Source organism: Podarcis melisellensis, assembly GCF_964234715.1.
Source record: "Podarcis melisellensis genome assembly, chromosome: 8".
Lineage (NCBI taxonomy): Eukaryota > Metazoa > Chordata > Lepidosauria > Squamata > Lacertidae > Podarcis > Podarcis melisellensis.
Window position 1 is genome coordinate 25,721,188 of NC_138540.1, and position 27,997 is coordinate 25,749,184.

A 27,997-nucleotide genomic window follows, 5' to 3' on the forward strand; every position below is an offset into this window, starting at 1 on the left:
TGCTCATTACAGAAATTAGGAGAGGGTTCTGCCCCTTTGCACCACTTGCTCCACCCCTCCGCATCCATTTTCGCAATCGCCCTTGGCATTGTGATGCCTTTGAAGTGAGTAACCTGGGGACATGCTTGTGTTTAGCATTGGACCACTTCCATTGGCAGAGAGGCACTGGAATTTGCTCTTTCCCAGAAGAAAGCAACAGCACATGGATCACAGAACACGTGAGCTGGGATCAAAACAGTCATGTTTTCCTAACCTTCCTTAGTTGCCCGATTCTTCGACAGGGCTTGCACAACCTTAAAAGAACTCCAGCGGCTCGTTGGCCAACTTCTATTTTCAGACGCTCTTGGGCTTCCTGTGTGTTTGCTGCAACCGGAGCCTTAAAAAAGCCCAGCCACCCTCAGATACTACTACAGTGTTCCAAACAGCATGCAGCTTATAACATTGGGAAACTGTAGACACCGGAGATAACAAGCATCTGGAACCAGGAGATAACAAACAACTGGAAGCACCCGACCAACATTGGAGAACATGCTGCTAATCTTCAACTTTTTAGTGATTCTCCTGCAAATACTGATCATTTCCTTTGCCCTGCTGATCACTTGGGTCATTTACTGTGATCTCTCCAAGTCCGAGATTCCTCCTGGCATTGACCAGCCTATGAAGCTTCGCATTCTTAACTGGCTCTTGATCCTTGCATCATCCCTGGTAAGTTTTTCGTGTGTTTTTTAACGATGGAACCTTTTTGTTTTTAAATTGCCTCTGTGATTAGGAATATAGCAAGCTGCCTTAGAATCACAGAATTGTAGAGCTGGAAGGGACCCCAAGCGCCATGTAGTCCACCTCCCTGCAATGCAGGAATAGTGAGTCAGACCATTGGACTATTTTGCTTGGTATGCTCCACATTGACTGGAAGGGTCTCTTCCAGGTTTCAGGCAGGAATCTTTCTCAGCCCTACCTGGAAGCGCCAGGGATTGAACATGGGACTTCCTGCACACAAGGATGATGCTTTAACACTAAGCTATAGTCTGACTCAAGCTCGCATCCATTAGGATATCAGGGTTGCATGTTATATGGAACAGGAATGGACCTTTAAAGCCCTAAAAGGCCTCGGTCCAGTATATCTGAAGAAGCGTCTCCACCCCCATTGTTTAGCCCGGACACTGAGATCCAGCAGCGAGGGCCTTCTGGCGGTTCCCTCATTGCGAGAAGTGAGCTTACAGGGAACCAGGCAGAGGGCCTTCTCGGTAGTGGCACCCGTCCTGTGGAACACCCTTCCACCAGATGTCAACTACCAGACTTTTAGAAGACATCTGAAGGCAGCCCTGTTTAGGGAAGCTTTTAATGTTTGATGTATTACAGTATTTTAATATATATTTTTGGAAGCCACCCAGAGTGGCTGGGGAAGCCCAGCCAGATGGGTGGGGTATAAATTATTATTATTATTATTATTATTATTATTAATTATTATTATTATTATGCTGGACTCCAGCTCCCACGAGAGCCAGCGGAGAACATGGGCACTGAAGCCCAACAACAGCTGGAGGTCCCTAATACAGGACAACTATTTTAACTTCTTGCAAGTCAGTTTGGAAGGAGAGATGGTTTGGTATGAAGCTGTTTCCTATGTCTATAGAATACCCATAGCCCAGTAGCTCAACAACTGCTTTGCATGCAGAAGGTCCCCAAATTCAATCCCAACCATCTCCAGGTTGGACTGGGCTTGGGAATGTCCCCTACCTGGAAAGCCACCACCAATCAGTGTAGATACTGAGGAGCCAGAGAGAACAGTGGTCCGACTTAGTATAATGAAGCTTCCTGTTTTCAGATGGAATTAAATACGATAGGAATGGGAAGTATGTAGGCTGAATGAAAGAAATATGTAAATACAGTTGTGCATGCGATCTTCCCTGGCATAATCTTGAAACTCATCGTAGAGTATTTGTGTTGCACGAAGAAGGTCCCAGATTCATACCCCAGCTTCTCCCATGGCCAAAGCAGGTGCAGGCAATAGTGAACTAGGTGGACTCCACAAAAGCAGCATCCCATGTGTCAATAGGAGGTCATAAAAATTGCATGGCGCAGAGAAAGCGGATAGGGGAAAGATTTCTCCCCTTCTCTCATAACACTAGAACTCATGGACCTCCAAGAAAGCTGAATGTTAGGAGATTCTGGACAGATAAAGGAAAGCACTTCTTCACGCAGTGTATAGTTAAGCTCTGATACTGCCTCCCACAGGAGGCAGTGATGGCTACCAACTTGGACGGCTTTAGAATAAGATTAGACAGATTCATGGAGGATAAGGCTGTCACTGGCTACTAGCCACAGTGTCTATGTTCTGCCTCCATGGCCAGAGGCAGTAATGCTTCTAAGTACCAGTTTCTGGAAACCACAGGAGGGGAGGATGCTCTTGAATGCTCCTGTGTGTTCAAGTTTCCTTCAGGTCCACCATGGTGAGGCCAAGGTGCCGGACTAGATGGGCTCTTCTTATGTATGCCTGTTGACCATGTGGCTTTCTGGGCTCCATCAAGGGGGGAAAGGGTGACGTATGAGTTCAAAGAATCCATCCTTTCTGATTATACCCCAGCACAAAGGACCATGGCAGGGACTGTGGAGCAGATGAAAGGTTTGGTTCAGAAAGAAGCTACGGAGGAAACGGCAGCCCTAGCAAGGATTGCAGTGGGCAGTCTTGCTTTCCTAGGTTGATGGTTCCCTTGAGCCAGAAGGAGAACTGCTGATGAAAGAGGTAGTGGTGGCAGGAAGAGAGCATGGCTGGAGAGCTGGAAGGTTGGAGAGGCTACGGCCAAAGGGGTGCTACAAAGGCCAGCCCTGTTCCATATATAGTGGTACCTCGGGTTACAGACGCTTCAGGTTACAGACTCCGCTAACCCGGAAGTAGTACCTCAGGTTAAGAACTTTGCTTCAGGATGAGAACAGAAATCGTGCAGCGGCAGCGGGAGGCCCCATTAGCTAAAGTGGTACCTCAGGTTAAGAAGAGTTTCAGGTTAAGAACGGACCTTCAGAATGAATTAAGTTCTTAACCAGAGGTACCACTGTAGAGAAGCCAACTAGACTCAACAGCCTTGGTCCTGTATACCTGAAGGAGCATCTCCACCCCCATCGTTCAGCCCGGACACATATCCAGCACCAAGGGCCTTCTGGCGGTTCCCTCATTGCGAGGTGTGGTTACAGGGAACCAGACAGAGGGCCTTCTCAGTAGTGGTGCCCACCCTGCTGCTGGCAGTGAAGGAGTATCAGGTAGGCCTGAGGCCTGGGCGATGTACTGATGTATGAAGGGCAGGCCATGAAGGCTGCTTCACCAGGTGGTATATTACAGGCGAAACCACCTCCGCTCCTGGGTCCCTCTGCTACCAGTTTCACTTTCAACACCGGGCCGCTGGTAGCAGAGGGATTCAGTAGCAGCAGCTGCTTCACCCGAAAGTTACGGTCGGGTGAAGCCGCCATCGTTCTGCCCCTCACACCGCAGAGGGAGAAGCAAGCTGTAGCGCCAGGCTGATACAGCTTGTTCCTCCCTCCGCTGTTTTAAACTGCTCTCACCTGCCAGCTAAGCGAGCCCTGTGTGGTGTAGTGGTTAAGAGCAGTAGACTCGTAATCTGGTGAACCGGGTTCGCGACTCCGCTCCTTCACATGCAGCTGCTGGGTGACCTTGGGCTAGTCACACTTCTCTGAAGTCTCTCAGCCCCACTCACCTCACAGAGTGTTTGTTGTGGGGGAGGAAGGGAAAGGAGAATGTTATCCACTTTGAGACTCCTTCGGCTAGTGATAATGTTGGCTATCAAAGCCAAACTCTTCTTCTTCTGATGCCTCGCATGCAAGCTAGAGAGGCATGGGGCATTCTCAGTTGGGGGGCAGAAGCAGTTCCCGCCACACGTGTGCAAGTGTCAGGGGCCTGGGGGGCTCGCTCAGCTGGGAGGAGGGAGCCCTCCCACTTCCCAGCTGAACCTCGCAAATAAGTTACATTGTCCTGGCCCATGAGGCACTGGGGTGAAAAGTTCCTCAGATCTCATGGTGAGAGCTGTGGCCGTTTCACCCAGCACCTCTTGGGCTGGGGCCAATGCAGCTTGTAGTTTCAACCTCACAGTGTATCGCCAAACCACAATGCTTGGCTGGTGATACATCATGAAAATGAAAACCTGACATCTCCCAGCCCTAGTGTCTGGGATTGCTTACTTACAAAGAGACACCTCACTCACAAGTAGACTCAGTGTTGGCCTCAGGGGGCCCTGCCTGCTCCTCAGTATCCTCAGACTGTGAGGTGTCTTGTTTATCTGCTAAGAACTCAGAATCTGGCACTCTGCTAGGGCTATACATGACAATGACAGAAATAGGGAATATAATCATCATCATCATAAATTTTATTTGTATCCCGCCCTCCCCGGCCAAAGCCAGGCTCAGAGCAGCTAGCATCATATAAAGAAGAAGAAGAAGAAGAAGAAGAAGAAGAAGAAGAAGAAGAAGAAGAAGAAGAAGAAGAGGAGTTTGGATTTGATATCCCACCTTTCACTCCCCTTCAGGAGTCTCAAAGCGGCTAACAATCTCCTTTCCCTTCCTCCCCCACAACAAACACTCTGTGAGGTGTGTGGGGCTGAGAGACTTCAAAGAAGCGTGACTGGCCCAAGGTCACCCAGCAGCTGCATGTGGAGGAGCAGAGACGCGAACAAGACAAGACAAGACAATATGCATAATGCAATATGCAATATGCAAATAAAACAACATTTATTAAAATAATATAGAATAACATTAAATATTAGCATTTCAAGATTTAACAGAAATCCACTCCTAACAGTTACAATAATGGGAGAATGATAGCAGTTGCTGGAAACCACAGGAGGGGAGAGGGCTCTTGTGCTCAGTTACCTCTTGAGGGCTTCCCAGAAGAGACATCTGGTTGGCCACTATGAGAACAGGATGCTGTGCTAGATGGTGCCATTGGAGAATGGATGTTTCCATTCTCATAAGAAAACATCCAGCACAGGAGAGAACACGCTCTTTGGAATTCATATCACCTCCTCTCCTCTCACTGTATTTTTCTTCCAAACAGGGGAAGATTCTGGAGAATCTCCACCTGTGCACTGAGATTCACTTCTACCGCTACATCCAAGAATTAAAGAGAGTGGAGGAGGACCCCAAGCTTGACATGAGGGACCTGGTGTTTGAGGACATCCCAGTAAGGGTTTACCAGCCACGGGGCCCAAGAGAAAGAAGAGGAGTCATCTACTTCCATGGAGGATCTTGGATGTTCGGCAGCATCAGTAAGGCATCCTGAAAAGTCAGCCACTTCCACTTGAGGAAGGCATGGAGCAGAGGTTTGATGGGTGTGGCCTGGGGAAGAGAGTATCTCACCTGGGATGGCCAAGGGTCAAATAGAAAGGACTTGAGGGCTTCATTTTGTCCATAGACCTGAGGATCCATAACTCCATCTCCCTGAAATGCAACATTATAATAGTTCTCATCCTTATTAGACAGTCTTCATTTATTTCTATTTAGGATGATAGATGATGATGGTAATAATAACTAATTATTTATTTTTATTCATAATTATATTGTAACATAGGAACAATTTTCAAGGCTAGGGAGGAAATGGTTAAACTTCTCTTTCCCCACATGCTGTGGGACGTCATTTTTTGTATTACTTAAAAAGAAGCTAGTCATGGTTACTAATAATGAAATAAATGTAATACCTAGATCAGTGTTTCCCAACCTTGGGCCTCCAGATGTTTTTTGCCTACAACTCCCATCATCCCTAGCTAGCAAGACCAGTGGTCAGGGATGATGGGAATTGTAGTTCAAAAACAGCTGGAGGCCCAAGGTTGGGAAACACTGACCTAGATCATCACCAAGATAAATACTGTCTGTAGCATTGAGAAACAACTGAATTTGTCTTGGATCAAATCTGCTTTTCCTATTTGATTTGTTATTCAGGTCAAAATCAGATCTCTGAAATCTGATGCTCTGCCCCCGGCCCCATCAGTAATCTAAAAAAAAAAAAACTATATTTTTTTCCTGCAGAAGTGAATGAAAGTTGCAGGCAAATTTGCCCTTATAGACTGAAACTGGATAAACTTCAAGCAAATCCATCCAGGTTTTTTATTTTTATTTTTTTAGCAGTTTTTCTACAAGGAAAGATTTGACCATTTTGGTGTGGGCAGTCAGTCAAAAAAAACCGGAGACATGAAGGCAAAGAACAAGGGAGATGGTCCTCCAATGGATGAGAAAAGGAGCAGGTGGAAATAATTTTCAACAGGGGAAATGGCTCAACAGGAAAGAAGTTACTCCACTGTGTTGGTTGTTGACGTCAAAAAGTAACCTTAGCCAGGGAATCAGTAGTACGTACAGTTGGTTCCACATGTCAACAACATCATTGTTTATCAGTACCAGTTTGAACTGCTTGGTTTTTAGCAAATAAGATAGAACCACCTACACAACTGCCCACCTAACAGTTCAAAAGCACGTCAAAGTTCAAGTAGATAAATAAGTACCACTCCAAAGGGAAGGTAAATGGCATTTCTGTGCACAGCTCTGGTTTGCCAGTAGCGGCTTAGTCATGCTGACCACATGACCCGGAAGCTGTACGCCGGCTCCCTCGGCCAGTAAAGCAAGATGAGCGCTGCAACCCCAGAGTCGTCTGTGACTGGACCTAACAGTCAGGGGTCCCTTTACCTTTACCTACACAGAACTTTAAAAAACAACAACAACACAACCTCACATTTGACCTTAAGCTTTGAGCTGCAACCTTAAGGGACAAAAATCAAGTCTGGGGCTCTACCTCTGGGACCAACCTCTGATTTGTCTGTGGCAATTTCCTCTGCAGCACTTGAGGGAGGATAGAGCAGTTGGGCTAGATGAAATGAGAAAGATTTTTGCAGTAATTGAGGGATGAATGCTGTTCTGGTTGTGGATTTCTGTCCATCTAACTCAGTGTTGGTACCTGTGATGGTTGGTGCCTACTGGGACTGGTACAGTGGAAAGCAGGGAGGCCAACAGTAGCCAAAGCCAATGACAGGCAGACTCAACTAATTCTAGGTTTGTCTCCAACCTCCTCCTCCTCTTCCTCCTTGCAAGGGAAACAATGAGACCAAGAAGGAGAAAGGTGAAAGTCAGTGCCACTGGCTGAGATCAGACTGAGGAATAGTTTCTCATGCTACACACACACACACACACACATATATATATATATATATATATATAGAGAGAGAGAGAGAGAGAGAGAGAGAGAGATGTCCTTATGGATGATTAGAGAGGGAAAAGTCTTCATGCCTTCAGATCCCAGAAGAGCGACAAGTGTTGTTTGTCTGTTTGTCTGTTTCCCCTTCTTCTTCTTCTTAACTTTATTTTTCAGTTTCTAAAAATACATATAACAGATCATCTCCATATACCCCTATGCAACAAGTAACATTCCAGGTAATGTAAATAATGCAGCCAAACATTCAGCTTGCAAATAGTTTAGAATAGATTACATCAGTTGGGTATCTTCCTACTCTCCATCTTAACAGATTGTCCCAGAGTGAGCAGGGAATAGCTAGCGGTGAGGAGCTCACCTTGTCCTTTCAAGTGTACTGAAAAATGCATAACATACAGTTAGGGGTGGGGGTGGGGAGCATGGAATGGTCCTTGTGTCTCTGAGCATTCTAAGATGCTTTGTTGGTTTCCTCATAAAGGGCTATAAATGAATAATCTTGAAGTGCTCAGGTGCACAAAGACCAAAGGTGAATCATATTTGGTTTGATCATTTGGCAGATCATTAAATTCTTAACCTTAGAGTTGTGAGCAGGGCAGTCTTAAGTATATCTATGGGCAAGACTCCCCTGGTTGAACAAAATGTTGAAGTAAAGATTCCTGCATTGCAGGGCTTGAACTAGACGAGCCTCGTGGTCCTTTCTAACTCTACCATTCTATGATTCTACTATTTTGAAACTGTATGGAACATGTTTGTTGCTTTGGTTGTTCTAATTGGAATCATTTGCCTTCATAACACCTGTATTAATCCCAACTTTCTGCTAGGATGAGACAGCCTCCAGAACTCTTCTAACATGGCCCACACATCTTGTCTTTCCAGATTCCTATGACCACCTTTGCCGCTACATTGCCAAAGAAAGTGATTCAGTGGTGCTTTCTGTTGGGTAAGTAAACAGACCCTGGGAACTGACTAATAGCATTATACGGCTGAATTTGCTAAACGCTGCAGGGATTCCACCACTGGCACCTGCCTGGTCACACATTCAGTGGACAGAATGTGGAGTTCCCAACTGGCATCACTTAATGGTGGACTCCAGCAGAAGGCTATCTCTTCCCAACTGAAACACACCCAGCCCAATGCAAAGTAAATTCAGATTGCAGTGCCTGATGGGAAAATGGCTATGAGTTTGGGGTTGGATCCTATTCAGAGTAGGCCCATTAATGTTAATGACCATGAGTAACTTAGGCTTATTAATTGTAATAGGTCTACTCAGCCTAGCTGGCTACAACCTTTCATTATGAGCAGGCATAGGCAAACTCAGCCCTCCAGGTATTTTGGGACTACAATTCCCATCATCCCTGACCACTGGTCCTGATAGCTAGGGATCCTGGGAGTTGTAGTCCCAAAACATCTGGAGGGCCGAGTTTGCCTATGCCTGATTATGAGCCACGTATGGTTGAAATCATGTGTGTTAAATGTGTATAAGAAGTGATCCTACTGTGCTGTTATTTTGGTTTGGTTATTCTGGCCAGATTTGTCTTATATACAAATAAATCATATCCCAGGTATCATTTGGCCCCTGAGGAGAAATATCCATCCCAGTATAAGGACTGCCTGACTGCCAGCATACATTTTATGAAAACCGCCAAAGATTATGGAGTCGACCCAGCCTGCATCGTCATCAGCGGAGACAGCGCCGGAGGGAATATTGCCGCCTCTGTCTGCCAGGCATTAGTGACCAGATCTGGTATCCCAAGGCCACTTGCTCAGATTCTGATCTATCCTGGCCTCCAAGCGATAGATTTCAACCTGCCTTCGTACCAGCAAAACCGAGCCGTCCCCATCTTGTACCGGGAGAACGTCATTAGCGCAGCCTTGCGGTATCTCAATAAGGACTTGTCAGTGTTAGAAAGCGTTATGCAGGGCTGCCATGTTCCCAGAGACATAAGAATGAGATTTGGGAAGTGGATCAGCTCGGAAAACATCCCCAGTGAGTTTAAGGTCAGAGGCTACAAGCCACCTACGGCTGCTTCCTATGAGGACAACCTCTACGAAGTGGTGAAACAAGCTCTAGAGCCAACTTTCTCTCCGCTCATGGTAGATGACGTTGTGGTCGGCCAACTTCCAAAAACATGCATCGTAACTTGTGAGTATGATGTTCTACGGGACGATGGCATCCTCTACAAGAAAAGACTGGAGGACAATAGGGTACCGGTCACCTGGTGCCACATTGAAAATGGATTTCATGGGGTGATAAGTCTATTTGATGGATTTCTGTCATTTCCTTCTGGGAAAAAGGGGGTAGACAACATTATAACATTTCTAAAAGACTTATGAGCATTAAAAAAAATCATGATTTGTATCTCTGACTGCTTATGATCAACAGCAACTATCTTATTTATCTTTGAATAGAGATGAAAGGATCTGCTCATTTTGGCTTCTCCCATATTTTTAACTGCACTTCACACCATTTCTGCTTCAGGTGGTGGTTTTAAACAATGGCAGAAGTTATGAGGAACGCAGAGATGCAGGGATACTTTTCTTATTGTAAAACGTGCTCTACAGATATTTAAAAATAAGACAGCTCCTGCTTGCAGGCTTGCAACCTTAAAAATGTGATATAAAAGGATAAAGGAATGAGGAGGGAAGAGGAAAGCAAGCATTGGGAGCAGCTGTCCCTTCACTGCCCAGTGGATGCAAGAAGGGTTGGTTTCTACTTTGCCCTGCTGTTTTTCTGGGAAGAAGAGGCTCAGCTGCTCTCCTCCAGCCTGAAGAACCTTTTGGACAGCCTTGTTGCCATGAGCATTATGTGAACTTGCCTTTTAATGAACCAAAGGAAAGATTTTGAATCATAGGGATGGGGAGCATGTGTGTATGAATTTGGCAGCACTTGGTTGTTATTTTGTTAATGTGTTTGGCATTGTTTCATAGATGATGAATGCCATAGTACTTTGTGAATCCTATAATTTGACTTTTTACAATTGCGCTGTTTAGCTTATTTTTTTTAGTTGTTTCGTCGATGGTGTTCTATGGGAGGCAATTGCTTTACTCATGCCGTTAATTGTGCTTTATTTGTGTTGTGATTGTTATTTATTGTTTGTAAGCTGCTTTGTGATTCATTGGAATGAGAAGCATATAACAAACAAATAAATAAAAGAAATCTGTGCCCCTGGGTCACCAGGCTGTTGGTAGCAGGGTCCAGAATATGTCTCCCTGAATTTCAGCAGCCCTGGGGAACTCTTATGCTATGATAAGACTTTTTAAGAGAACTTATGGAGCGGTTTACTAAACACACATATAGGGGGCAGGACTGTGCCCACTAGTCTCCCCATCCTTCAACACACATTTGTGCCAGTGGTGGACTTTGTTCTTTAACATTTCAGCAGCTTGTGCAAAGCTAAAATTCAGCACCCCGATGCCTCTCGTCTTCTGTTCTGCTCCATTCACTGCATTATAGTTGTGAAGCCCTGCAGCACCCTCTTGTGTTGGCTCCCAGTGCAGCAGAGCCAGTCGCACCAAAACCTGCTTCTGTTTGTGCATACCTTCTTAAAAAAAACCCTACACACATTCTGAAAGTACTGAGGGCTTTGTTGCATGTGTTTTTGTACATTTCAAGCATTCCAAAAAGTTGATGAGATGAACTTTGGAGAAGCTGTACCAGTTCTTCTACTACAGCAAGGCATCCTTTATGACAGGAGTGGGCAACCTGGACTCCAACTCCCATCAGCCCCAGCAAGAGGGCTTTATTTAGCAGGGGTCAAAGACCCAATTTGGCACCCCACCCCATGCGCATTTACGCGCGCGCACACACACAAACACAGGTTGGGAGCGTCAATGGCGCCCCTCTGGAGCCTTCATCCGGGACAAAAAATCTGGGTAACCCTTCCCTCCCCCGCCCCGGCCCACCCCGCAGGTACGGCTCCGCCAGCAAATATGGCCAGCCGTCAGGGATGGTGGGAGTTGTGGTCCAATTGCACTTGGAAAGCCACAGGTTTTCCACCTCCGCTGGAGCTGTGTGGAGACTCCTAGGTTTAATCATTCTCTCCACCCAATGAGGTGCAACAGAGACGAAATACCGGTACTTGGCCCGACCAGCTCCTGAGCCTAAGTTAGTTTCACTTCGCCGTGCCTTCGGCAGCGCTTCCTGTTCGGGTGTCTCAATAGTCTGTTAACCTGTTCAGCAACCTTGAGGACGCGAAAACCTTTCGCTGGTTCTTTCTTTGCATGCGCAACAACACTTGCCTCTGCTCGACTTGCATGGGAAAGGGGAGGGGGCGTTTGAATTTCTGGGGGTGGCAATCGAATCCTGCGAGGCTTCGGTCGGTCTCTCTGCTGCTCGGAAGGAACCCGGACTCGCCTTTCGTTCCCTCCCGCGCGTGGGAGGGGATTAGGGACACTCCTTCCAGCTGCCTGCAACCTGAGTATCGCAGTCACGGGAGAAAGCAGGAAATAAACGACAGCCCAAGCCAAGTTCGGTGAGGAGGAAAATCCAAGGGCGAAAGCAGGCGCTCTTCCGAGCCGCAGCGACATGGGCTTCCTGCACGCGTTTCTGGTGCTCTTGGTGGCTGCCCTCTTGGCAGCGTTCCTCCTGCTGGTTCTGGGAAGCATTTATTTCGATTACGCCAACTCGGAGATCCCTCCTGGAGTCGAGCACCCGGCCAGGTTGCGAATCATTCACGCCACGCTGATTGGGGCGTCTGTCCTGGTGAGTGGATCGCAGCGCCCCATCCAAAGGCGAAGTGGTAACTTGCGGGAAACCCACGAACTTAACCGCCTCCCCATCCGCCACGCGCAATTGCGCTCTCCTCCTGATTTTAACCTGTTTTTATCCGACATCGAGAATGGTGAAGTGGGCGCCCCCCTGTCGGAGAGGGAGAGATCTAACGGGAGACGAATTCTCGGGCAGAAGGAGGGGAAGGGAAAGGAACGAGCTTGGCAGTGTTTAAACGCAACCCAGAAGTTTGACTCTGGTGCTGAATGACTGGGCAGGATTAACCCTCCAGGTTCAGAGTAGCTGCTTGGAGCTAGCATTTCGCTGAACTTTCTGTAGTGACTTGAGTGAGACTCTGGTCACATCCACGCTGCACGTGACTTTCCCCCAAAGTATCCTGAGAAGTAGGGGTGCGGGTGACGCTGTGGGTTAAACCACAGAGCCTAGGACCTGCCGATCAGAAGGTCGGCGGTTCGAATCCCCGCAACGGGTTGCTCAAAGCACCTCAAAGTGCAAGTAGATAAATAGGTACCGCTCTGGTGGTAAACGGCATTTGTGTGCACTGCTCTGGTTCGCCAGAAGCAGCTTAGTCATGCTGGCCACATGACCCGGAAGCTGTACGCCAGCTCCCTCAGCCAATAAAGCGAGATGAGCGCCGCAACCCCAGAGTCGGCCACGACTGGACCTAATGGTCAGGGGTCCCTTTACCTTTATCCTGAGAAGTGCAGTTTGCTGGGACTTGTAGCTTTGTAAGGAGCAAACTACACTTCCCAGGATTCCTTGGGGGAACCCGTGTGCTTTAAACAGTCTGGATGTGACAGCTATCTCTCTCTTTCTCTCTCTCTCTCTCTCTCTCTCTCTCTCTGTGTGTGTGTGTGTGTGTGTGTGTGTGAGAGAGAGAGAGAGAGAGAGAGAGAGAGAGAGAGAGAGAGAGAGAGTTTTAAAAATTATTAATGGTGTTTGACAGGACCTCTGGAACATTTTCATGCAAACACCAATTACTGCCTGCTGTGGGAGCAGTAATGTTTGTAGTAGGCTCACAGGCAGACTTTGAATGAGTAAATGAGAAAATGAATGAATGAGTAAATGAATGAGTAAATGAGTAAGTGAAAGAATGAGAAAGAAGAAACTTTGTGAGAAAGAAAGTCAACACAGATTTTTTTTAAAAAAAATAAATAAATACGCAATTACACAAGACCTTTATATCGTGCCCATCTTTCATTTTGGAGCCCAGGGAACCTAAAGATTAACAGATGAAACAGCTGCGTTGAAGTAAAACAGAAGTTAAACTCTCAAAGCTGGCATGGCCAGAACTGCTGCAATAATATCAATAAAATTGCACTCCAAGGAAATGGTCTATCTCATAGGAGTCCAAAACTCTGGCCTGATAAAAGGGTTTAAAGTCTCTTCTTAAAACATATCTGAGGTGAGCACATGCTGAAGGGAGCTCCATTGGCAAGGTGCCGCCACAGAGAATGGTATGCAGTGAGGTGAAGGAGGCATGTTCAATCTTTTCCAGCTCCCTCTCTTTCTTGCTGAAGCACACCCACCCACACCTGGGCTGCTGTTTGCCCTTGAAAGCGTTGTTTACTACATACTGCCCTTTTAGGAGCAGATAACAGTTAATAGGCAGACAGATTTCCTCCAGGCAATTAGTGTAGGCCCCGTGCCAGATTTGGAGAGGGATTCTGCAGCTCTGTGGTAGCTGCTACCCAGTGTTAAGGTGGAAATCAGAAAGGTGGCACCAGAGCTATTGAGATGGGGGAGGGTGTTTAAGAAGGATATTGACAAACTGGAATGTGTGCAGAGGAGGGCAAGCAAGATGATCGAGGGTCTGGAAACCAAGCCCTCGATGAGGAACAGTTGAGGGAGTTGGGGCTGTTTAGCCTGGTAGACTGAGAGGTGATAGGAGAGCTGTCCTCAAATTATCTGAAGAGCTGTGGTATGGAAGATGGAGCAAGCTGGCCTCCTAGTGGCGCAGCAATAAAACTGCTAGCACATTTGCAAAGTTAAGCAGGGTCCGGTATGGTTTCAAATTGGATGGGGGACCGAGGGTTGAGATGCCATCTGTGTGTCTGTGTGTTGGACTAGATGACCACCAAGATCCCACCAGGCTGGTAGGACCCAAACCGGTGGATTCAAACTATAATGAAAGAGTTTCCTACGAACCATTCTGAGGATAAGAGCTGTTTGACAGTGGAACTGACTCCCTCTGAGAATGGTGGACTCTCTCTTTCATTGGAGGTTGGATGGCTACCTAGAGGGGGTTTTGTTGAATTTATTTGCATTGCAGGGTGGGACTGGATGACCCTGGGGGGGAGGTCCCTTCCAGCTCCACAGTTCTACAGTTGTACAGTTCTATGGAGCCAATGAGTTCAACTTTTGCTGAGTTCAACAAGGACAACACTGAGATTAGGGTGGTGGTGGCGGAGGAAGTTGATAAGCGGGCAGAACAGGCAGGCAGGCAGGCAGGGACTCGCTGAGGTTGGTGGAGCAGGGCCTCATTCCCGCCAGTGGATAAGCCTCCATTGCCACAGTTGCTTTTTCTTCAAAGCAATCAGTTGAAGCATGCCTTCCATAACGCTAGTTTGTTCATCTAGCCCAGCGGTTCCCCAAAGGGGCAGTGGGATTACCTTGGCGGGGGCCGGGGGGTGCTAAGAAGCAAGAGGGATGTAGTGTAGGTGCCAATGACTTTCAAAAGCTCGATTGAGTTCATCAATGTTGCTGAATTAATTAAATAGTTTTAATTTGATATTGGATAAATGTGCAATTAGCTGTTACTGTTTTGAATTTTGTTGCGTTGTCACCTTCCTTAGGTGTTTGTTATTTAAGAAAACTAATAAAAAGCATATTAATAAAATGAATCTTCTCTTATATCATTACTCTTCACTTCCACCACACAGGGCCAGATTTAGGTTTGATGAGGCCCTAAGCTACTGAAGGTAATGGGGCCCTTTATATGTCCAGCTGTCCTTTGTCAACAAGAAATTGTCACTATTTTTGTGTTGAATATATGCTATATGGTAATTTATGGACCTAATAGGTATCTAAAGCCATTTGCACATGCAGAATGTAGGCACCCTATATATAGAAATGAGCAAACCAGTGATATTTTAGGGAACAGGCTAGCAGGCGGGGCCCATTACTTACATCATAGGAGCCTACACAACACAAAACACTGTTGCTGTATGTAGGTTTTATTTTATTTGTTTTTTATCTTATATTTTGGAAATGTACATCTAGGGGTTTTTTCCCTTTATATTTTTGGGGGGCTCCTAAGAGAGTGGGCCCCAAGCTATAGCTTGTTTAGCTTATATCTAAATCTGGCACGTCCACCACGTAACCCATAATGTTATAATTTTGAAATGATTTCCCCTGTCCTCATGCCCCAGCATGTTTCATCCAATCTGGGTAGCACTATGATCCTTAAATTTTGAACATCTAAATAGTTGTTTGGATGAACTTGTTAATTCCTATATGACTTTTGTTTCTTCTCCCTGTCCCCCTCTCAAAAGGGAAGGATCTTGGAAAACCTACATATCTGCACACAAATCCAGTTTGTGCGGATTGTGCGAAACAGCCGGAAACTGGGGAAAGAAAACGCACTCTTCATTAAAGACGCAAAGTTTAAGCATGTGCCTGTCCGGATTTACCAACCGAAGGCTCCCTCTGCTGGTGGAAGGAGGGGGATCGTGTTCTTTCATGGAGGCGGCTGGGTGTTTGGAAGCATCCGTGAGTTATGTCCAAACTTAATCTGCGTCAACATCTGAATGAAGTAGGGTAACGCATACACAGAGAGCATTTGTAGAGGGATCTCCTCTGAATTAAGACCCAGTTCATAATAAGGTTTCTCCTCAAAATCATCAGCCATCTAACCACACCAAAGCATCCACAAAAATATCTCAAGCCAAAGGGGGCTTTCTGGTGTCAGGATGTGCCTTAACAATCCTAAGGGCTGCAGCCATCATTTATTGACAAGTTTCAAAGTAGTTGTTGATTCCTGTGCATTGTTGTTGTTGCTGCTGCTGCTGTTCTGTTCTGTTTTGTTTTGTTTTGTTTCCCCGCCATCCCTCCAACAAGCTCAAGTTGACCTACACAATTCTCCCTGCAATTATATCTTCCCAACAACCTTGTGAGATAGGTTAGACCAGTGCTTCTCAAACTTGGGACTCTAGCTATTGTTGGATGCTGGGAGTTGTAGTCCAACAACAGCTGCAGACCCAAGTTTGAGAAACACTGCTTTAGAGCATGGGGTGGGAAACATTTTACTCTCTTGATGTTGCTGAACTCTAACTCCCGTCAACCCCAGCTTGCATTACCAAAGGTGATGAGGGACGATTAAGTCCAGCAACATCTGGAGGACCAAAGGTTCCCCATCCTAGCTTTAGAGAAACAACATCAACCTTCTAGTCCTCATGGGCTCTAGAGGAAAAACTTTCAAATCTTTTTGAAGAGACTTAAAAATCGGAAGGGGGTAGGTCAAGGCTTTCCAGTATGAGGCTGGAGCTTTGCATCTTGGACCACTTTTCAGTGGGGTTATATTTATTTATTTATTTGTTCCGCTTGTAATTAACCTGCTAATTTAGCCCACCTTAACTCTCTGTTCTTCCTTCAGTCACTGGAAAGTAATGGACAAAAATCTTTTGGGAGACGGGGCAGTGATCTGCATTTTGAAACTAGAAGAAACTGTAGGTTTGGGATTTATATGGTTTACAATAATGCAATTCTGTAATTTTACTGTTCTCCCATCCACTCCCTATTGGCCAAATGGGATGGAGTCTGACTGGGGCAGGCCCTGATGGGATTTGTGCCTCCTCCTCTCCCCTCCCTCTCTTCCTTATCATGGTGAAAAACATACTTATTTTCCCTATTTTGTTCAATGAATATATTGCAATAACATCCCCAGGGAGTTTGTTCTCTGTTAATTTTGTTGGCATATATTTTTGGTGGTGATGAGGTTCTTCTCATTAACTGTTGCACCTGGGAGGTACATAATCAAACCATCACATCTTACTAATGATTAAATACATGGATAACCATGGGAATATTATTGTTTCAGAAACCCATGAAAATATCTGCCGCTATTTGGCCCGAGAGAGTGAATCCGTGGTTGTGTCTGTGGAGTAAGTCATTGTTTTCCACCCACCCCACCCCACCCCAGCCCCCTGTGGTTGTGATGGACTCAACCACAGCATGGCAAAATGTTAAGAGCAGCTCACTTGCCAGCTGCAGAAGGAAGCCTAATTGTGTGGTTGCCCCATGAGCCGCAACTTACCCAGGCTCTCTGACCACTGAGCAAGTCGGGTAACCCATGGTACATACATGAGAGGCTACTTTATACCATGCCAGACTTTTGTCTATCTAGCTCAGCATTGCTCACCTCAGGGAAAGAGTGCCCTTTGCAGCCCAAGGGGAACATTCCCTTTGTGGACCACCTTCCGGGTCTGCCTACCCATGGAGCGGTGGCGTAGCATGGGTTGCCAGCGCCCAGGGCCATGCAAAACAATGGAGTGGGAAGGAGGGAAACAGACGGAGCATGCATGAGCATTCAACTGCCTAATAGCATCTGTGTCAATGCCCCTGTGGCCCCCTCCCATGCTATGCCACTGCCATGGAGGGTAAGTCCATGTGCCTAAATGGCATATAGGGGGAAATGGGGCCCTGCACCACCAACCTTGGTCTTGATTCCTCCAGGCCCTGCTGCCTTATTATTTACAATCCAGTACCATCTTATCAGGAGGCCCATTCCACACAATGTAGGAAGCAGGTTACTGGTATTGTGGCATCTACCTCCTCCTGTTAAATATTACAGGTGCTGTGAAGATATCCCTCCTGCAACGAGCCTTTTGAGACCTATTTTGCAGTCTGCATCTGTATTGCAGATGCTCTTACGATGTTTTAATTGTTTTTTTCATTTGTGTGCTGGCCGCCCTTAGCTTCTTCGGGAGGTAGGATAGAATATATTTTTATAGATGACAGATGATAGATGATAGATGATAGATAGATAGATGATAGATAGATAGATAGATAGATAGATAGATAGATAGATAGATAGATAGATGATAGATAGAGGTAAAGGGACCCCTGACCATTAGGTCCAGTCGTGACTGACTCTGGGGTTGTGGCGCTCATCTCGCTTTATTGGCCGAGGGAGCTGGCGTACAGCTTCCGGGTCATGTGGCCAGCATGACTAAGCCGCTTCTGGCGAACCAGAGCAGCGCATGGAAACACCGTACCTATTTATCTACTTGCACTTTGACGTGCTTTCGAACTGTTAGGTGGGCAGGAGCTGGGACCGAACAACGGAAGCTCACCCCGTCGTGGGGATTCGAACCACCGACCTTCTGATCTGCAAGCCCTAGGCTCTGTGGTTTAACCCACAGGGCCACCCGCGTCCCTTGATAGATAGATAGATAGATAGATAGATAGATAGATAGATAGATAGATAGTAGGTATGGTTTGTCTGCTTCCTCATTAATCTCAGCATTGTTCCTGAAGAACTCAGCAGACAGGAGATAAAGGGAAAGAGTAGAATTAGTTGCCTGTAATTGGCTCTGGCTCCACCTGCTGGTGGGCTTCCTGCCTTTCACCCTATGGGGACTGGCCGTTATTTGATCATTCAAAAGCAGCAGCATCATACACAATCTCAGATGGAAATGATTTACTGTGGATTGATTTTGCCTTAGGTACCGTCTGGCTCCTGAGCACAAGTATCCAGCCCCGCTCAACGACTGTCTTGCTGCCACCACCCACTTTCTGGAGACTGCAGAAGACTATGGTGTGGACAACACCCGTGTCATCATTGCTGGCGACAGCGCGGGTGGCTGCATGGCTGCCTGTATCTCCCAGAGTTTAGTGAATAGACCAGGCCTTGCAAAAGTGCGTGCACAGATCCTCATTTACCCGGGTCTCCAGGCTGTAGACTTCAACTTGCCTTCCTACCAGCAAAACCACGGCGTGCCCATTTTATTCAGGGAACGGGCTGCTTTTTACATATTGCAACACGTGAATGGGGAAGCTTCGCTCCTCGAAGATATTTTGGAAGGCTCTCATGTTCCGGTGGACCTGAGATTGAAGTACAAGAAATGGCTGAGTGCAGAAAACATCCCGAGCGAATTTAAAACCAGAGGCTACAAGCCCGTGGCGACAGTTCCCTGTGATGATGAAGTCTACAACAAAGTGAAGGTCCTAAGTTCTTCAGAGTGTTCGCCCCTTCTTGCCGACGATGCCATTGTCCGCCTGCTTCCGGAGACCTGCATCATAACCTGTGAATATGATGTCCTGAGGGATGATGGATTACTCTACAAGAAAAGATTGGAGGACAATGGCATAGCAGTGACTTGGTACCACATTGAAAGTGGGTTCCACGGGATTCTAACCTTCTTCGACAGAGACTGGTTGAATTTCCCTTCTGGTAAAAGAGGGCTGGACAAGATAGTCAATTTTATAAAGAGCTTATAAAACCAAAAAGCATCTTTCTAAATCGGGGATCTCCGACCATTTTGAACGGGCGGGAACATCCTGAACTTTGAGAGAGTGCTGGGGCACCAGTCATAAAACGGCTACCATGGTGGGGCTATAATATGACACAAAATGGCTGCTAGGGGGTATGGCATAATGAAAAATGGCTGCTGTGGGGAGCATGGCATAACACACAGAGAGACAAACACACCCAACCTTATCCTTACAATGGGAATTGAGCTATGTTCTGCTGGAAATCAAGCACACACACTGATGCCATCATGGTCTAATAACCACAGGGAGTTTTTCTCAGTATTGAGAACAATATACCTATTGAGAACGATATACGCTGGCTAAGCTACAAGATCTTGGAGAAGGAGTCTGGTAGGGCAAGAATTAACATCCCCCTGCCTTAAAGAGAGCTCATATGTACATGTTAATCAGTTTAATAAATTGTCCTGTGCACACGTATGTTCATGTGGCAACCCTAATACAGTGGTACCTCGGGTTACATACGCTTCAGGTTACATACGCTTCAGGTTACAGACTCCGCAAACACGGAAATACCCGGGTTAAGAACTTTGCTTCAGGATGGGATCAGAAACTGTGCTCCAGTGGCACGACAGCAGCAGGAGGCTCCATTAGCTAAAGTGGTGCTTCAGGTTAAGAACAGTTTCAGGTTAAGAACGGACCTCTAGAACGAATTAAGTACTTAACCTGAGGTACCACTGTAGTGCCTATGGTCCAAGGTTGTTGAACCCTTTTTAAAAAATCTTCATATGGATGATATTCAGGAAAAGAAGCAACCTCAATAAAAGTTTGAATGTTGCCAATTTAAGGACAAGGTACCAGTAATTGGGAAACAGCTTTCGGCTTTTTGTGCCAACCTTTTTTTCTGTAGGGGATCAGTAATGTGACCATTCTTGGCAAACCATTCCTACAAACCCTCAAATGTTTAGATGCTTTTTAAGAGGAGCAAGACTGGAGTCTGTACCCAGTATCTTTTTTTAAAAAAAAAAAATATATTTATTAAGATTTTAATGGTTACAAAAAGAAAAAGTAAAAACATCACATTAAACAACATCAAAAACAAAAAAAGAAAATACAAAAACAGAAAAATAAAATCCATTAAAAAAATAACACATCGAATCTTCCCATAACTTATCTTTCGTTAGCTTATTTCCTTGACCTCCTCACACCTCCCTTTTTTGTATTCTAGTTCGGTTAGCTATTTCAGCAAATCCTTTCCATCTTTTCCAATTTTTGTCCTGTAATTTATCTTAATATAATAAAACTTTACTTTCCCTCGTTTCACCAATTAACAGTCTATTTTTCCCTAATCCTTTATAACATTTCTGCTAAAACCACATAAATTCATTCCAACATCTTTCTAACATTCATTAATTTTACAATGTTTCTGTAAGTAGTCTTTAAATTTCTTCCAATCTTCTTCCACCGACTCTTCTCCCTGGTCTCGGATCCTGCCAGTCATTTCCGTCAGTTCCATATAGTCCATCACCTTCATCTTCCATTCTTCCCTGGTGGGTAGATCTTGTGTCTTCCAGTACTTTGCGATAAGTATTCTTGCTGCTGTTGTAGCATACATAAAGAAAATTCTATCCTTCTTAGGCACCAATTGGCCGACCATGCCCAGGAGAAAGGCCTCTGGTTTCTTCAGGAAGGTATACTTAAATACCTTTTTCATTTCATTATAGATCATCTCCCAGAAAGTCTTAATCCTTGGGCACGTCCACCAAAGGTGAAATAATGTACCTTCAGTCTCTTTACATTTCCAACACTTATTATCGGGCAAATGATAAATTTTTGCAAGCTTGACTGGGGTCATGTACCACCTGTAAATCATTTTCATAATATTCTCTCTTAAGGCATTACATGCCGTAAACTTCATACCTGTGGTCCATAACTGCTCCCAGTCAGCCATCATAATGGAGTCTGTACCCAGTATCCCTGGGGGGCAACTGGAGCCCCAAATCCCTGGAAGGGTTCCCTAACAAAATTAGAGTGGTAGTCAGAATGTTGGACTAGGATCGGGCACATCAGGGTTCAAATCCCCATTCCCCATTCAAATCCCCAATCCACTCAGTCATGAAGATATTATATGATGTTAGACCAAAGAGAAAGGGGATAGAGACCTTGTGTCGATGGGAGTAGACCAAGCAGGGAGCCCAGTGTGACGTGGCTTCCTATCTCATGCTCAGGTGAAGCCAGCAATTGAACCACACTGTGCTCAGCCTCCTCTGCCTGCTCATCATCAAGAGGGCTCAGCCCTTTACCAGAAAATATTGGGGGCGAGGCAATGACCCCACTAGGGATTGTCAGGAGCTCGTCCTACACTCAAGTAGGACCTGGTAGAGACACAGGCCTGACTGGCATGTTCTCTCCCTCCTGGTCGTTTGGGAGCTTCAAAAGCTTTCTTCTGCCCAAACATCACAGCGGCCGATGCCAACAGACACCAGCACACTTAGGGATCTGCAGAGTGTTCTCAGTGTGCGTAACAGACCTCAGCAACTCAGCATTTTGGCTAATCTACTTTATTAACATATAAACATACATGGAGCACTGCAACAAGGCTCCCTCTCTCTCTAGCATCAGACAGCAAAGAGAGAGAAAAACAAAGGACAATAGTCCCACTTCACGGAACACAGTAAGACAAATACCCTGTCTCCATTACTTCCCACTCTCTGGAGTCAAAACATACACCGTCACGTGAAAGACAACAATCCCATGACTGCAATCACAGAGCAGGAATTCTAACAGGCGTTGGTGTGCCTGCATTCTGACCACCTGGTCCAAAACAATAGCCAGGTGGACACATCAGATTGTATCCGATGTTAGCTCCACTTACCGCAGACCCACAGGAGTTAGCAGATTTGACATACCATAGATATTTTAATTTCAATGGGTAAACTCTGAGCAGGACTTAGTTGGAAACAACCCATTTTGTACCAACCGAAGCTTCTGAGACATCTTCAAAGGTAGCCCCACACTAAATGCATTGCAGTAGTCTACCTTGGCAAATAACAAATGCATGAGTAAAGGAGGCCAAATCAGAGTTGCAGTTGGACTACTAGCCTAAGTTGGGTAGGGGATGGGGAGAGTGAGCTCCTAGCCACCACTGCAGCTGCCTGGGCTTCCCTAGAGGGCAATATAGGTTTGCTTTGGCTCATTGCGCTATTTGTGGTAGTGCTGTCTGCCACTAGGTAGAGCATGCTATTGGAAAATGGGGGAATCTGGCTCCCTAAATAAAACTCAGCAACACTGCCAGATTTTTAATACTGTGTATAGATCACAGTCTCTTGGGAGTTGGACGTACCTGCTGTACACATTTAGCTAAGTGTAAGTTCCAGGTTAACCCAATGGGAGTAGTTTCTGAGTAGGCATGCAAAGGATGGTGCCCTTTTCTGTCCAAACCCAGACATCTTCACAGTGGTCAGATTGCAATCCAGTTGTGGGTAATCTTCATGTTGCTGGATTCCAGTTCCACCAGCCCCAGCCTATCATGCCTCTGGATTTGGATTCCTCATCTTTGGGGGGTAAGCAGCAAATTATCCCCTTATTCTGCGTCCATTCACAAACACGTGTTTTGTTGCCTTCAGTGGAATAGTGGAATTGATTTCACCACGGTAGAATCCCTTGTTGCCTGGAGTGTTACCATGGGGATGGTCAACAATAGGCAACCCGAGACCAAGGAACATCAGAGGTTAAATGTCCTGCTCTGCACATACAGAGATGGAAGTCTAGGACCTTTCGAGTTCACTCTTTGCCAAAGCATGTGAATGGGACCATGTTTACTCAGTGTAGAGATGCACAGGAATGGTACACGCCCAGCTGGAAGGTAGAACCCAAATATTCTACTAAAGTACTTATTGGAAACTGGCTGGAAGAAAGAAAAAAGGTAGGTTTGGGAAGGAAAGAAATAAGGGGAACTAAATCCCAGGTGGTTGCAGTAGAGAGGGGAGGGAGAAGATTGTAATGAAGCATCACCCCACCCCTAACAGCTATAACATGGGATAAAATTGATGGGACACATTAATTTCCTGGTCCATTTCTAGGAACAGATCAAAGGGCTTGCATACCTATAAAGAATACCTGAAATATACCTGAAGGAGTGTCTCCACCCCCATCATTCTGCCGGGACAATGAGGTCCAGCTCCAAGAGCTTTCTGCCGGTTCCCTCGCTGCGAAAAGCCAAGTTACACAGAACCAGGCAGAGGGCCTTCTCTGTAGTGGCACCTGCCCTGTGGAACGCCCTCCCATCAGATGTCAAAGGAATAAACTACTACCAGACTTTTAGAAGACATCTGAAGGCAGCCCTGTTTAGGGAAGCTTTTAATGCTTAATAGACTATTGTATTTTAATATTCTGTTGGAAGCTGCCCAGCGTGGCTGGGGAAACCCAGCCAGATGGGCAGTGCATAAATAAATTATTATTATTATTATTATTATTATTATTATTATTATTATTATTATTATTAAGCTCTGTGTGGTTTAGGAACCAACTACTGCACCTTGACGCAGGCAGAAAGTCCCAGGTTCAATCACTGGTCTCTCCAGGTAGGGCTTAGGAGATACTTTCTCTGAAACCCTGGAAAGCCACTTCTGGTCAGTGTAGACAATACTGCAGTAGGTGGACCCATGGTCTGACTCAGGATGAGCTGGTAGAACAGATGCTTGGCATGAAGGAGGAGTCCGTAGCATCTCCAGGCAAAACTGGGAATGTCCCCTATCTGAAACCACAGAGAGCTGCTTCCAGTCAGTGTGATGATAATAATAATAAATTATTTTTTTGTACTCTGCCTATCTGACTGGATTGCCCCAGCCCACTCTGGGTGGCTTCCAGGAGAATATACAAAAACACAGCAGAGCAACAAGGATTAAAAGCATCCCAATAAAGGGCTGCCTTCAGGTGTCTACAGAAGGTCATATGATTATGTACACAATTCTGAGCTACATGGACCAATGGGGTGAATTAGTCCCAAACAACTTCCTGCATGACTGTATAAATTTCTCGGAGACCATTATGTTAGAGGTGAGGAGGGTGTGACTACTGGCAGGGTCTTCTCAGTGGAGACCCCTGGATCTGACAGTTCTCTTCCCAGAGTGGCAACCAGGGCTTGTTGGCACCACATGAAAACCCTTTTGAAAACGCCAGTCATTTGGGATCTCTGGTAATTTTGAAAGCCAGGTTTTATCTGATTGTGTTATTTTGTTTTTGCGAGAATTTGTGTCTAACTTTACTAGGACTACCTTGGACTTTCTGTTGGGAGTTGCTCTGAAAATTGGGCTTTCCAGCTTATATCATGGGGTGGTAATATGATAGAGGTGTATAAACATTTGCATGGTGTTTATGCATCGGATTATGCACAATACCAGAACGTGGAGACACCTAGCGAATTTGTGAATGTCGGAGATCAAGGACAAAAGGAAGCACTTCTTCAGAGCTAAACGATGGAATTCACTCGCAGAAGATGGGTGGCTTTAAGAAAGGATTTGACCAGGGTTTCCCAACCTTGGGTCTCCAGCTGTTTTTGGACTACAACTCCCATCATTCCTAGCTAGCAGGACCAGTGGTCAGGGATGATGGGAGTTGTAGTTCAAAACCAGCTGGAGACCCAAGATTGGGGAGCACAGGGTTAGAGAAACTCCAGAAGTTGATGAACTACAACTTCCACTATCTCTTTGCTGGCTGGGGTTTATGGAGCTGGAGTCTTATTACATCTAGAGAGCCACCACTGGAGTCCAAGAAGATATGAAGGCCCATTTGTTCCTTACCCTTGCTGTGGAATCTGAGAGGGTCATAATTTTGCTCCAGGACTCCCAGGTGTGTGAATAAACTATGCTTGCTTCCCAAAGAGTGACTGCCACTTGTCTGCATTTTCATAGTTCATACGTGACCATGAGGGAACCGGCGAAAGCACCTACGACCGAGATTACGTTCGTTACCCAGCTCAGATGCCAGACCGAACGGTGATGAAAAGAATTATGAAGCAGCTGGATGTAAGTAATAGGGAGGGTGGGAAGACAGATCCAGGTCTGGGGCTGCGTGTCTCCAAAGGCAGAATGGATTCTTGTGCTAAAGCTCAGCATGTGTTATATTTTAGGGCCTGCCAAAGAAGTACATATTGACCCACCACGAAGAACCGAGACACCATCACTTGGTATCGCAATATGACGATCAATATAATAGGCATGGCTACAACCCTTTGCTGCCTCCGCTTCGCAAATGGAATAGACACAAAATGGCTTGGATCCCAGAGAAGACAGACTACCCGCTTGTTGGTATGTGGTAGCGTGTCAAGAAAAGAAAAAAGAGACAAGGCAACCTTGAAGGTTGACAACAGTGGAGGTTGCTCTCATCATGCATACCAATCCATCATTTATTATATGGTTCTGTTAATCTATTAACATCCCATTGACCCATTAGCATCCTAAGTATCTATTCCATGGAGATCCTGTGCGAATACTGTAGGAACAGAATCCAGATGTTGATGGCCTCCAACTCTGATCATGGTCAATAGTCAGAGATGAAGGGAGCTGTAGTTCAGCAACATCTGAACTATGTTCACACAGCTTCCCCATCCCTGAATTAAAAGAATATTGTAACTAGCAAACCTGTAGCCCTCCAGATGTCATTGGACGACAGTCCCAGGCAGCATGACCAATGGGCAGGGATGTTGGCATCTGTAGTCTAGCAACATTCTGAGAGTTACAGGTTCCCCATCTCTTCTACATGCTGTTTGGATTGCCCATCCCTTCCTCTCATTAAGGCCTTTGGTTTATTCCATCATCATCATAATGCCGAGAAAGTCATCCAAACACACAGATTTTTATTTTTATTTTTGCCCTATGCATCACAATGCTTGCAATATTCTCCTCACTTGTGTTTCTGCCCAGATAATTCAATGGTTAGATACTTTGTTTGGAAAGATTTATTTGCTGCTTAAGCAAAGCAAACCAAAGCATGAAGCAGTTTACATTAGTGGGGTAGGAGAGCTGAAAATAATGTCAATATATTTCACATCTGGCAAACATTGTGTCCTTTTGGTTTCAGATAGTACCTGGGTAGGCAAGGCTAAAAAGCCTAGGACACAAATGTTCACAGCCCTCTAGCATCTATGGTGGTTCATTTACCAGAAGTAATGCATTTAGCATTATCTCTGGAAGTGTATACTCGATTCTGACCAGATGAAGCCTCCTAGAACATAATACAGTGGTACCTCGGGTTAAGTACTTAATTCGTTACGGAGGTCTGTTCTTAACCTGAAACTGTTCTTAACCTGAAACACCTCTTTAGTTAATGGGGTCTCCCACTTCTGCCGCACCGCCAGAGCACGATATCTGTTCTCATCCTGAAGCAAAGTTCTTAACCTGAGGTACTATTTCTGGGTTAGCAGAGTCTGTAACCTGAAGCATCTGTAACCTGAAGCGTATGTAACCCGAGGTACCACTGTATGCATCAGGGGCTTAATATCAAAAGTCTGGGAGTCCCAAAGAGTTGGTGCTGCCAGACTGAAGCACTGATTAATTACAAGTGCAGAACGGACATTATGTGACACTTGTAAATGTGCCAGTTGCACAGATGGAAGTGGTTGAGTGGGCAGATATAGGGTAAGGAGATAATTCAAGTAAACCTGTCCCAAGCTGTTGAGGGCTTGAATTTCAAATTTTGAATGGCTAGGTCTTGTTTCTGAATTGCTAAATCAATAAATCACATGGGGGGGGGGGGAATGTTGCACAAATCACATCGAAGTTGTATCCAGCATTCCACCTAACCTAAGGCCCGAGTGCTAAGCCCAGAAATAAATAAACTGCAAACTTTCTGCAAGACCACCATCCCAGAAAGCTCAGTAACAAAACAGAGAAGAAGGATAAGCCAATGAAAACAGGTGGGTCTCTAAGGCCACCTGGTATGAATTCTAAAGTTGTGGGGCTACTGCAAAGACAGCCCTGTCCTGAATGCCTGTCATGGGTAGCAGGCAAATGAGAAGAGCCTCTGTCACTGATCTTAACATGCAGGCAAGCTGCTCTGGGTGCAGGGGACCTTTCAAATAAGTATCTCCAGCCCTAGAGCAAGGGTGGAGAAACTCAGGTCCAAGGTCCTCTCTACCTGGCCTTCACGACTCTCTCCAGGTCACACCTCCTCCTTAGTCACCCCCCTTGCCCCAGACCACACCCTCTCACCTGCCTTGCTTTGCATCCTCCTTGAGCATTTTTGCCCGGCTGTAATGTGGTCCTTGAATTCTGATGATGATTTGCCTGGGCAGAAGATCCAGAGGAATGGATGACTGTGTGTAGAAACTAGTACAGTTTCTCTGCCCACTTTTGCCTTTGTCCTCATTTCAGAACCACCAACCAACTATGGGCTTTTCAAGCACATTGTGAAAAAATGGGGCCAGAACGTGCCTGGAGTGATGAACAGCGTCTACATGGTCTCCTACGTCAAGCCGCCTAGTACAGCCTATAGCGCTCGTCGTCGGCCTGTCACATTTCACACCCTTGAGGCCAGTGTTCCGCAGTGGCTGCCACGAAGTTCTGTTTAGTCTCTCTGAAAGGGTGCAGACCATCCATGTTTCGGCGCAGAGGTGAATTAAATGTTGTATCTTTACCCAA

The 27,997-nt window shown here is 45.8% G+C and overlaps 3 protein-coding genes and 2 long non-coding RNA genes across 5 annotated transcripts in view; 3 read left to right on the forward strand and 2 right to left on the reverse strand.

Moving 5' to 3' along the window:
- The window catches only part of LOC309377024, a 78,414-nt gene that overhangs the window by 44,853 nt on the left and 5,564 nt on the right, over positions 1-27,997 (reverse strand). The window lies entirely within an intron of this gene.
- On the forward strand, positions 188-10,355 carry LOC309376864 (arylacetamide deacetylase-like 4). The gene is made up of 4 exons (XM_081923770.1): positions 188-705; positions 5,060-5,270; positions 8,075-8,138; positions 8,761-10,355. The coding sequence occupies exons 1-4, from the start codon at positions 529-531 to the stop codon at positions 9,530-9,532; spliced, it is 1,224 nt and encodes a 407-aa protein (XP_081779896.1). The 5' UTR covers positions 188-528; the 3' UTR covers positions 9,533-10,355.
- Positions 9,685-10,777, reverse strand: LOC309377063. The gene is made up of 2 exons (XR_014171420.1): positions 10,507-10,777; positions 9,685-10,432 (listed from the first exon to the last, which is right to left on the reverse strand). It is a non-coding gene; the product is annotated as an uncharacterized lncRNA (long non-coding RNA).
- On the forward strand, positions 11,159-19,838 carry LOC309376855 (arylacetamide deacetylase-like 3). Its single transcript, XM_081923758.1, has 4 exons — positions 11,159-11,900; positions 15,422-15,638; positions 16,966-17,029; positions 18,593-19,838. Exons 1-4 carry the CDS (start codon positions 11,724-11,726, stop codon positions 19,365-19,367), a joined length of 1,233 nt encoding a protein of 410 aa, XP_081779884.1. The 5' UTR covers positions 11,159-11,723; the 3' UTR covers positions 19,368-19,838.
- CFAP107 (cilia and flagella associated protein 107) lies at positions 23,050-27,997 on the forward strand. The gene is made up of 4 exons (XM_081923907.1): positions 23,050-23,283; positions 25,271-25,384; positions 25,489-25,666; positions 27,731-27,997. The coding sequence occupies exons 1-4, from the start codon at positions 23,173-23,175 to the stop codon at positions 27,925-27,927; spliced, it is 600 nt and encodes a 199-aa protein (XP_081780033.1). The 5' UTR covers positions 23,050-23,172; the 3' UTR covers positions 27,928-27,997.